We start from the raw sequence: 11,018 nt of genomic DNA, 5'->3' as shown, positions 1-11,018 counted from the left end.
TTTCTATTGCATGTGCATATTGTATATTATAAATTGTATATTATAAATAATGATTTGCGCATATAAGAAAAGATAACAAATAGTCATTATGATTAAGATAAATATGTAAGTAATGAATTGGTATTGTGATTAAGTTATATTATAAGTAATGAATTGGTATACTGGATTGATAACAAATTTATATTTTGAGAAGGATAATTATATCAGCAATTAATTTACATTTCTGTATGACACAGATTAAAGGTAATAATTATAGTTAGAATAATTACAAATAATAATAATTATAGTTAGACAAATTTAGGAAAATTTAATTAGAGAATATGTATGGCTCAATAAGGAAGCTGGTTAATAATTAATAATTTACTTATGGAGAAGGGTGGGATTAAATAAGTTTATACTTCTCACTCCTTTTCGAATATCAAGGCATCAAGTGTTGACAATTTTTTTTTTTTTTTTTACGCTTTTCATTGTATGTAACTTGTTTCTGACTGTCCACTTGTTGGTTTGATCCTTCTCTTTTTCTTTATTTTTTCTTTAATTTTTTGGTATTCTACGTGTTCGAAATACATTTTGAAATGAAAAATGAAACTTACATCCCTAAGTCCCAGGATTCTTGCCAGGCATTTGCGCATATATACTCCTTTCTATTAGTTTTAACCTGTGCTTTAACGTAAAATGATTTATTTAATAATGGTGGTCTTTTGGTTTCATGACGTCATCAAACGGTTCATCTTGTGGGCGTGGCCTTTTGGTCTAACGGCTGGGCTACGGGGTTTCCTACCTCTCAGCCTTGGCAGCAGGGTGATGACCAACATTACATTTACCTGCTAATCTACCTGTAAGTAAAGGTGAGTAACGCTAGAAGCATAGCTTTGCAGAAATATATATATATATTAAGTGTAGTGTAAGTGAGATAGTCAAACAAACCACTAATTCAACGGCACCACCTAGCGTCAATGACCTCGGTGCTATCAGTGAGTTAGCTAATCTACCGCTGGCTGGAGCCCAGAAACCTAATGAGCTATATGACAATCATAAAATGTACATTATTAAACGCCACTAAATTAGCTAATGTTATTTAATTTTAAACAATGATACTTTTCTCCTATGCTAATGTTAATGGTAACATTAGCTAGCTAACTGTTAGTGGCCATCCAGAAAATTAATTTCAGCTTAGTTTACCTAACGTCAAGTAAGCGTTATAATGTTCGTTTAGGTTAAAAAAACATCAAATACCGTTAAAGGGACTTTTTGTAACTTCTTACACGTATAAATCAATCCGGGTTGGTGTCCCATGCACGCTCGCGTGTGGCTACGCTGTTCAGACTCAGACTCCAACACAAACTACACAGAAGCACCAAACCGCAAAGTTATATCTAGTGAAGCCCGTCTTGCAAAACAGTGTTAGTCGGTTGCGGTCGGAGGACGCGGGGGAGACCGTAGCTTTGGTCTCCAGGGCCGGAGTCTCTGCTCCTCTGCTCCTCTGCCTGCTTGCCTTCACTCACACACCGCGCTCGTTCTCGCTCCACCTCTAGACGTGCATGCGCGCACATTACACACTGCAGAAGAGTTAGTTTAGCTCTGAGAATATCTAGTGAATGTACAGTGGACGTTTGTGCAGAAATAAATGCTGCAGCTCCTCCAGACCAAGAGAGGTTTCCCGTGTCTTGTGAAGTGACGGGGCTCCGCAGAGAGAAACAGTATCGTCTCCGACCAAAACTCCGGTGTCTCCCCTGTTCCTTCTGACCGCGGTCGGGAGGCTGAAGCAGGAAAAGCCAACACTAGGATCAGCATTGATTCATGGAGAGACCTTCGTCTGGTCAGCTAACATTACTGCCAAGCAGGTGAAATATAGAGTGATATTGTGGTTTTAGCTGACGTGTGTCGCCTCACTGTGTTGAGCGATGCTTGTTCATGTCTATGTAGAGCGAGCAGAATTTTGCTTTGTTATTATACTTGGGCTATGCATCTTCTATAGTAGGCCTATAATCCTCCAATAATATTCATAATGGAACATTATAGGGTTAAGGTGGTGTGCTTGTATACAGTGTTTATACTTAAAGTGCTTTCCTGTGTTGTTTGTAGAATCACACTATAATACAGGATGCCTATAGCCTGGAATCAACAGCTGCCAGCCAGACAGGCAGGTATGCATGCAGATCTGAGGTGTGTGAGTTATTCATTCAGGTTTTAGGAGCGGGTTTACAGTCAGGATGCTCCTACATATTATAGAGAGACACATTATGAATTTCTACAGTGAATAAAAGATACTAGGATAGGCTATATTGGGTCGTTATAATTAAGTTAACTTAAAACACTCCCTACCGACAGTTCCACCATTTCTAAATTGAGCAAAAAGGTATGTGTATCGCAGACCTCCATGACTGTAATGTTAATAGGTGAAAGACAAAATGGGGCTGTACAAACAGATTCAGTAATAAATCAAACAGGTTTACATTCGGTTTTTGACTGTTTTCTGTACTATCTCTCAGTTGAAATGGGGTCAGAAAACTGGATCTCTGAGACAGCTGACTATGTTGTACAGATCATTGCTAAATCTGGTAACATTAGCTTTTTCTAGACAATAGTTTGTTTTGCTGTTGTTGTCACAGGTGTCAGATGTTCCTAGATTCAAGGTGGCCTCTGTGTGTGGAGTGTGTTGACTATGTGTGACCACTAGGTTGCAGCACACACACACACACACACACACTGTACAGTCTGGTAAACCAATCCCAGGTTAGTTCACCCAGAATTAATTTATCAAGCAAGTTTATCTTACAGACTTTAATCTTCTTTATGAAATTAATTCATTTATTTGAACTAAAATGTCTTAATTACCTTCAGATCCGAGTTGTAACAAGCAGTTAAGTATGTACTAGATTAAAAACATATATTCGAAATTTGCATTTTGTGGCAGCATGAATCAGAGCTCTAATAGAATATTCCCTCGCCGATCTGTCCAAAGAGTCCTTAAACCATTTCTTTGGTAGAGTTTTGGAGTGCGGGGTCAAAGGTCATGCTAGCTCAGTGTTAAAACACTATCATGCAAATGTGAAACAGTGATATCAAGCTGTGTGTGTGTTCAGTTAATCCTCCTGTGTCTCTATGTGCTGTAATCCACCTGTGTGTGTGTGTGTGTGTGTCACGTGTGTGTGTGCCACCTGACGTCAGCCAGCATCAGTGCTGCTCAGAGGGGGGAAGGGAAGTGTGCATGAGTTCTGTATGTCTGTCTGTAAGAAAACAAAACAACGGTAGTGAATAAATGCCAGTCAGAGCACCGAGAACAGGATAGAAATTACAGTTAGAGGATTGTCAGGTTGTTTCTTGGTGGTTGCTTCCCCAGTCTGAAACTCTGACCCCCGTCTGCAGGTTTACATCTTCAATCAAGTCTGTTTAGAAATCGGTGTCTTCCTCTCAGCAGGTGGAGCTGCAGCAGGTTTAGTAGAGTATGTGTAGACCCGGTCTGTGTAGATTCGGTCTGTGACTGTGTAGACCCGGTCTGTGACTCTGTGTAGACCTGGTCTGTGTAGACTCGGTCTGTGACTTTGTGTAGATCGGGTCTGTGTAGATTCAGTCTGTGACTCTGTGTAGACCCAGTCTGTGTATACTCGGTCTGTGACTCTGTGTAGACTCAGTCTGTGACTCTGTGTAGATCCGGTCTGTGACTCTGTGTAGATCCGGTCTGTGACTCTGTGTAGACTCAGTCTGTGACTCTGTGTAGATCCGGTCTGTGACTCTGTGTAGATCCGGTCTGTGACTCTGTGTAGATCCGGTCTGTGACTCTGTGTAGATCCGGTCTGTGACTCTGTGTAGATCCGGTCTGTGACTCTGTGTAGACCCGGTCTGTGACTCTGTGTAGACTCAGTCTGTGACTCTGTGTAGATCCGGTCTGTGACTCTGTGTAGATCCGGTCTGTGACTCTGTGTAGACCTGGTCTGTGACTCTGTGTAGACCCAGTCTGTGTATACTCGGTCTGTGACTCTGTGTAGATCCGGTCTGTGACTCTGTGCAGACCCGGTCTGTGACTCTGTGTAGACCTGGTCTGTGTAGACCCGGTCTGTGTAGACTCGGTCTGTGAGTCTGTGTAGACCTGGTCTGTGTAGAGCCGGTCTCTGACTCTGTGCAGACCCGGTCTGTGACTCTGTGTAGAACTGGTCTGTGTAGACCTGGTGTGTTGGCCCCCGTCTGTGACTCTGTGTAGGCTTGGTCTGTGACTCTGTGTAGACCTGGTCTGTGACTCTGTGTGGATCCGGTCTGTGACTCTGTGTAGACCCTGTCTGTGTGTGTTGTGCTCAGCAGGAGGAGCTGCAGCAGCAGTAGTCTCTCTCTCTCTCTCTCTCTCTCTCTCTCTCTGGCGCTCACTGAACCCACAGATTGTCTAATTAGATTAAGCGAGGCTTTCCTCAGATAATCAGTTAGCCAGCTCCTGTTTTTTCCTCTGATGGAGCGCTGCTCGTGGCTGTGAGCTCGCTGAAGGTCAAACTGAATTTCTGAACAACAGGCTGGTTTTGGGAGTAAATTTGTGGTCTCAGAGCAGGTCTGCAGACTGCCGGCTGAGGAGCTGTGGCCGGGTTATGGGCTGTTTCTGGAGCTGTGAGCGTGACGCTGCTCGGAGTAATCGGACCGCCACTAATACCTGCTGCTGCTAACAGGTGGCGATGGGGGAAGTTTCTGTAAGTAAAGCCTTTCTTCTTCTCACTGCTGCAGTAATGAAGTGACAATGTTTTATCAGAGATAAATAGTGTTTCTGTCAAAAAGCCTGTTTTCTTAGTGTGGAGGGCTGCTTAGTCTATTCAGCACAGCCTTAGTTTGTGTAGTATCATGTACTGCTGTGATGACTAGTTCATTATTAACTGATCAAATTTTTAAAATAAAATGATCCTTCTCTGTGTGAAGATTTACATCCTCCATCCTGTTTCCTGTTTTAAACTGAATCTCTTTCTATTGGTTGGTATCACTAATGCTTTATACAGTGAACAGCGAAGCTCTATCCACCAGTTTGACCAGAGATGACTTCTACGACGGAGCATTAGGGCCACATTGATAGAAATAAAGTCGTAGTATTACGAGAAAAAAGTCGTAATTTAATGAGAATAAAGTCATACTATTTCAAGAAAAAAACGTTGTAATGTTACAGGAATAAAGTCATAACTTTACGAGGAAAAAGTCGTAATATTCCGAGAAATAAAGTCATAACTTTACAAGAGAAAAAGGAATTTTCTCCAACACAAAAGAGGCAGTTTCCCCATCGGGTCCGTGTGGTTCTTTCTTCGGAATAATCATTCTTGCACAATCATTTCAAGATCCTGATACAGATGATAGTGTGGTGCTGATGTGCCAGAAGATGAAGTATTTCCTTATTTGTGAAACCGAACTTCACAAGATGCTCCACGTTCCTCATTTTCACAAAGGCTGCTCTATTTCCCCTCTAAAATAACATGTAAACATTATAATATTACGACTTTATTCTCATAATATTACGACTTTTTTCTCATAAACCTATGACTTCATTCTCGAAATATTCGGACTTTATTCTTGAAATCTCAGATTTATTTTTTTTCCTCAATGTGGCCCTAATACTCCGTCGTAGACCTCTGTTCAGCTCCCAGTAGCTCTTTTCTTTCTCTCCTTCGGCCTTAAACCAACTGCTTCTCTCTTGCTCAGATTAAGCCTCGGCTGACTGATTGACACAGATTACATCTGAAGGCACAGAGGTCACGACCTGTGAGGAACACATATAAAGGCTTACAGTTCACACACCAGCAGGCACAATATACTCGACACCACACACAGATATGTATCCAGTCTGATCAAAGTAGGGCTGAACGATTTAGAAAAAATATATAATTGCGATTATTTTGACTACTATTGCAATTACGATATGATGGTTATTGAATATTTACTCTTTTTTTCTGATCATGTAACTGACATGACAGTGGAGTAGAGTGGTCATTTAATCATATATATTGATAAGATAAGATAAGATAAGATAATCGGGGCTATTTGCAATATACTGGCAAAATATTGTTGAATATGGTGAATTAGTTCCACCATATTGCCGACACAGGGCTGTAGCCAGGATTTTATAAATACACAGGTTAGAGTCCAAGTTCCCACCAAAAAAATTACACTTTCTGATTATCATTATTGTTTCACATTTTATTTATTTAACTGTTCAATTATAATTTCAGTAAATTTTTTCTATATGATGATCTACATGCTATTTCAATCTCCACAATTCCAGGAATACAATTCTGGTAGAGAAGTCTTAAATTCCTCTAACTTTATTGACATATTTTTGTCAGAAAAAGTCAAATTTAAATATGTGGAGTCACAAGAAATATCAGAATCAGTCTTTGAAAACCCCTCATGTGTAATGTGAATGCAATTACTGTAAATCTCACATTTCCAGAAACAAAACCAAGGACATGACCTTGGTGTCCAATCAGGCCCTTTGTGTTGTGATATTTTTAAATGTTTCCCCTCAAGGTACTTTGCTTTACCAGAGACCTCTGAAATGACCTGATCTATCTATCCCCCTACAGTCACAGAGTCCCCGTCAGGCAAGATCTGCACCTCAGGCTGACCACTGAGTCTGTGTTTTTTGGGAGGCCTCCGTCGAGTCCCAGAGGAAGGAGCCATGGCCAACAACTCTTTTCGTGGGTCCAAACATGGCCGACGTGCCGAGGCCAACCACGAGGCAGAGTTCAGCTGCTCGTTGCAGGAGCTGCGCTCCCTCATGGAGCTGAGAGGAGAAGAGTCCCTGACCAGGATCAAGGAGAGTTACGGAGATGTTCACGGACTGTGTGCCAGACTGAGAACGTCACCTGTCGAAGGTAAATACGTTGAGAAACTCTGCTTCTGTGTGAAGTTTGTGTCAATGTGAAGCTAAACTTAAGTTCAACCACAGGCAGTGTGACTCTAAATAGGGTTTGGTGTTTTCAGTCAGAGCCACTTTGGTATGTAATGATGTTGAAGGCCCATTCACCAGTGACTCACAGACCCCTCCCCATGGCGTGGAGCCATTAAACCAACAGGGGACGTATTAAGTTTAGTCTGGCTCAAGGGACTGATGACTGTGTGATGGTCAAAGTCAACTACGACCTGCAGCCTCTGTTGATCCTGCTCTGCTCTCTGTCAGCTTCAGGACAATATGAGACAAACACAGCGTGTTCCAGTCTGTAAACACTGCATTTAAAATGAGGAAAACTTCAAATGGACGATTCACAGCAGCGAGGACGAGATGATTTATCTTGCTGTTTCTGAGGCAGTTTCAGTGATGAAAGTGAAGTGGTCTTAAGTTTGACTGAAAAAAAATAACTTATCATATTTGCTCGGAGTTACCGACTGCAGCTTAAAGTGTCTTTTTCTGTTAATTTTATGCCACAGAGCGGTGCTGTTGTATTTGGCTTTGCAGCTAAATCCATGTTGTTAATTTCAATGGCTGCTCATCAAAATGTAGCTTTCTTGGGTCTTGAGGAGCTGCAGCATTAACTCATGGACTAACTCAAACCTAAACTGTACATTTACTACTACTAGTCAACTTAACTGTTCATTTCTTCTCTGCTCCGATCACCAACACCTGTTTGCTCTGAACGCATCCACCGCCACCATCTCTCGCTCGACCACACTCTCTCTACGCTCGCACTAGCAAGCAAGCAAAGTTTATTTATACAGCAGCTTTCACAGACACCAGTCACAAAGAGCTTCACAGTCAAAGAAATAAAATCAAATAGAATCAAAGAAATAAAACAAAAACAAAAATACTGGATAAAATATACAAGGGGAACAGACACAAGTTAAAAACATAAAATACCACCTGCTACTGAAAGGCAGTGGTGTAGTGGTCGTTGATGAGGTGGGTGTACTAGGTAGATGGTAGCCTATAGGTCCTGAGGAGGAAGTGGGTATACTCTCCTATATATTCTAGTGACGTTTTGGCTGATAAGTGTGTATACTGTAAACCAGAAAAAGAGGTGGGTATACTCAATATACCTGTGTATACCCTCCACTACACAACTGCTTAAAATACCCATGCTACTCTTATAACACCATGTTTCCATCCAAACATTTTTATGTGACTTATCTAATTTGCTTGATGGGAGCAACAACTCCATCTTCCTTACATTAAAACCTTGTGCTCAGGTAAACACGTTATTTACCCAGCTGATGAAAACGCACTTAATTCACTTTCTATTTGCTGCCAAATTTCTAACATTGGCTTCAAATCCTCTTGATTGTGGAATCTAATGCTGTGTTCGCACTACGAGTGACAAAAGCAACCAAACGGCCAGCATGGCCAGCTACATTGTCAGAAAGTCGCTGTTGAAGTGTTGTTCAAGCCCTCGTTGACGTAGTTATGTCGTTTAATAGTACGACAGAGTAATAGGGCCACATTGAGGAAAAAAAATTATCTAAGATTATGGGAATAAAGTCATAGGTTTACGAGAAAAAAAGTCGTAATATCATGACAATAAAGTCATAAGTTTACGAGAAAAAAGTCATATTATGAGAATAAAGTTATAATATTATAAAGTAGTAATTTTACGTGTTATTTTAGAGGGGAAATAGAGCAGCATGCTGCCTGCATGAAAATGAGGAACGTGGAGCATCTTGTGAAGTTATACTTTAGTTTAGGTTTCACAAATAACGATAGCTCAACTTTATTTGTTGCGTGTCACTCCCGACACGCAGCGACAAGTGTCAGGCGTCAGTTTGTAGCTTCATATCACCGTCTTCCATTGAAAATTACTTTCAGCCTGTTGCGGTGTCGCTCCTAGTGTGAACACAGCTTAACGATTATGTAAAATGTTGCCTGCAGCTTGCTCAAATAATCACGATCAGGCGATTGTGTAATATGTTTGACAGGTCTTGTTTCGCTGCTATGAAAATAGGGCCCTAAATGTCATCATAAACAGAGGCCGTGTGTCGCTGTCATTTGCAGACCAGCATGATATGAACATGTCTCCCGTTTCAATCTGGCTGCAATCTATTTCCTGTCAGTCGTAATAATAGTTAATGTAATGGAGGCAGAGATGATCACCGTGTCTGAGCAGCCTGTGAGGTTTTTCTACATGATGTGACCTCTGCTGAACCCTGCAGGGTGGGAGCTGGTGGATCAGGGGTCGGTGTGTGTTCGTGTGCCGTAGATGACCAGAGGAGTTTTGCGTTTTACTTTAAATGTTAAACTTAGACTCCATGACCTCACTGTGACTGCAGGTTCAGACAGAACACTAAGCTGCTCTTTTAATGAACATCCTGCTGTTTTAGCACTTTTATTACATATCAGGTGTAGGTCTTCACAATATGAGGAAAATCTGCGATGTGCGATATCATTGTTCAATATTGCGATATGACTCGCGATAAATAAACAAATATTGAAGTGTGCATATTAGCTATAATATGTCAGCCTGGTTGTCTTTAAATTCAGAACAGGATTGGAATTAAATAATTATTTAAATATAGTCACCATATAAACTCGTTAATATCTCACTGGAAACAATCTAAAATGTTGATAGATGAAGAACACAGTCAGTATCAGTCCTTCCTCCTGTCCTCTGTCCTCCTCCTCCCTCTGATGATGTGATTCCCTGCTGCAGGTACCGCTGGTAGAGAGAGCAGGTCTGGTTCGTCTCAGCCAGCAACAAAGTTTAAAAGAATCTTATGATGCAGCAAAATAAGCGAAACAGTTAAACAACATACAGACAGCTATTTTTAGCTTGTGTAGCCGAGGGTTACGTTATGCCTATACGTTATGATAATAACACGGAGGCTCCTTAGTCTGCACCAAGGCGGCCTCTAACCTTGTCAATAACAGCGCATCACCGCTTCATGTTCCACCCTTCACAATAAAATCCCCAGACACAAACACTGAAACACTGCTTACTAGAGGGAATTAAAGTCATTCATTCAACTCAAGAAAAACACTTGTTTGTAACAATTCGCTATTAGCCGACTAGCGTGCTGTACTTGTGGAAACATAGCGGCGGTGGATGAGAGATTGCGGACAGAGCAGATTGAAATGTCGCTTTTCTACATGTTAACATGTTTATGCTTGTTGAACAGATGTATTAATAAAGTATTGGCTTTATACTTTATTACACTTACTTACAGTAACAAGTTTAGTTGTCCTCAACTCGACTTTGCTGCATGTGTGTGTGTACGTTGAGAGCTCCACAGCCCCGACACAGAGCAGGGAGAGGATGCAGTGTGATAATAAATACTAACGTTACGGTCTTTAACTTTTACGGCCCGTTTAATACCAGGTTTCGGTAACCATCCCTATATAAAAAAATTATTCATCGCATTTCAGGCAGTCTTTTGCAATGTGTTTATCGCGCATGTTCGTATCGCGATGATGATGAAAATACGATTTATATTAGTCAGAACTAATCAGGAGTTAATTTTTTTAATTATCCATCTTCTTATTAGATTGATTTCTTTCCTTCCATACACCCACAGGTTTCACTTAATTTCTATAAAAGTCAACCTGTGGAGATATAATCCAGTTAACATTAGCCAAACTTTGTTGTTTTGGTAAACAGACAATACAGACGGTGAATTCAGTGTGTCTCAGTGTGTCTCAGTGTGTCTTATAGGACCACAGGCAGTGGACTCAGTGTGTCTCAATGTGTCTCATAGGACTACAGGCAGTGGACTCAGTGTGTCTCAGTGTGTCTCACAGGACTACAGGCAGTGGACTCAGTGTGTCTCAATGTGTCTCATAGGACTACAGGCAGTGGACTCAGTGTGTCTCATAGGACTACAGACAGTGGACTGTGAACAGTGTGTCTCGGTGGACCCAGTCTGCCCCTTGACATTTTCATCGTCATCATTAATTCATCCAGTCTGTCCGTCTTCCACGCGCTCAGTAGAGACCTTCAGTGTTTCGTCTCCTGCTGACAGAGAGAGGTTAAATGTCAGCAGCAGCTTGAAATCGGTGGAAAATCCATCGCACTGCTTTACTTCTCCGTGTGCCTGGGGGGCCGATCCATTAACTTAATAATCCCACTCACCTG

The 11,018-nt window shown here is 41.3% G+C and overlaps 1 protein-coding gene across 4 annotated transcripts in view; it reads left to right on the top strand.

Moving 5' to 3' along the window:
- The first annotated feature begins 777 nt into the window (after positions 1-777).
- Positions 778-11,018, top strand: part of LOC119487665 (plasma membrane calcium-transporting ATPase 1-like) — a 32,397-nt gene continuing 22,156 nt past the window's right edge. The window contains exons 1-4 of one of the 4 annotated variants that reach the window (XM_037768711.1): positions 778-848; positions 2,086-2,147; positions 4,533-4,673; positions 6,546-6,836. In XM_037768711.1, coding sequence (XP_037624639.1) covers positions 6,641-6,836 — 196 coding nt within the window. In that variant the 5' untranslated portion in view covers positions 778-848; positions 2,086-2,147; positions 4,533-4,673; positions 6,546-6,640. Of the gene's footprint in view, positions 849-2,085; positions 2,148-3,369; positions 3,437-4,532; positions 4,674-6,545; positions 6,837-11,018 lie in introns of those variants that run through there. The other 3 variants (XM_037768712.1, XM_037768713.1, XM_037768714.1) reach the window with 3 other exon arrangements.

The sequence above is a fragment of the Sebastes umbrosus genome, chromosome 4, assembly GCF_015220745.1.
Source record: "Sebastes umbrosus isolate fSebUmb1 chromosome 4, fSebUmb1.pri, whole genome shotgun sequence".
Taxonomy (NCBI): domain Eukaryota; kingdom Metazoa; phylum Chordata; class Actinopteri; order Perciformes; family Sebastidae; genus Sebastes; species Sebastes umbrosus.
This window is presented reverse-complemented; position numbering and strand designations above follow the sequence as displayed.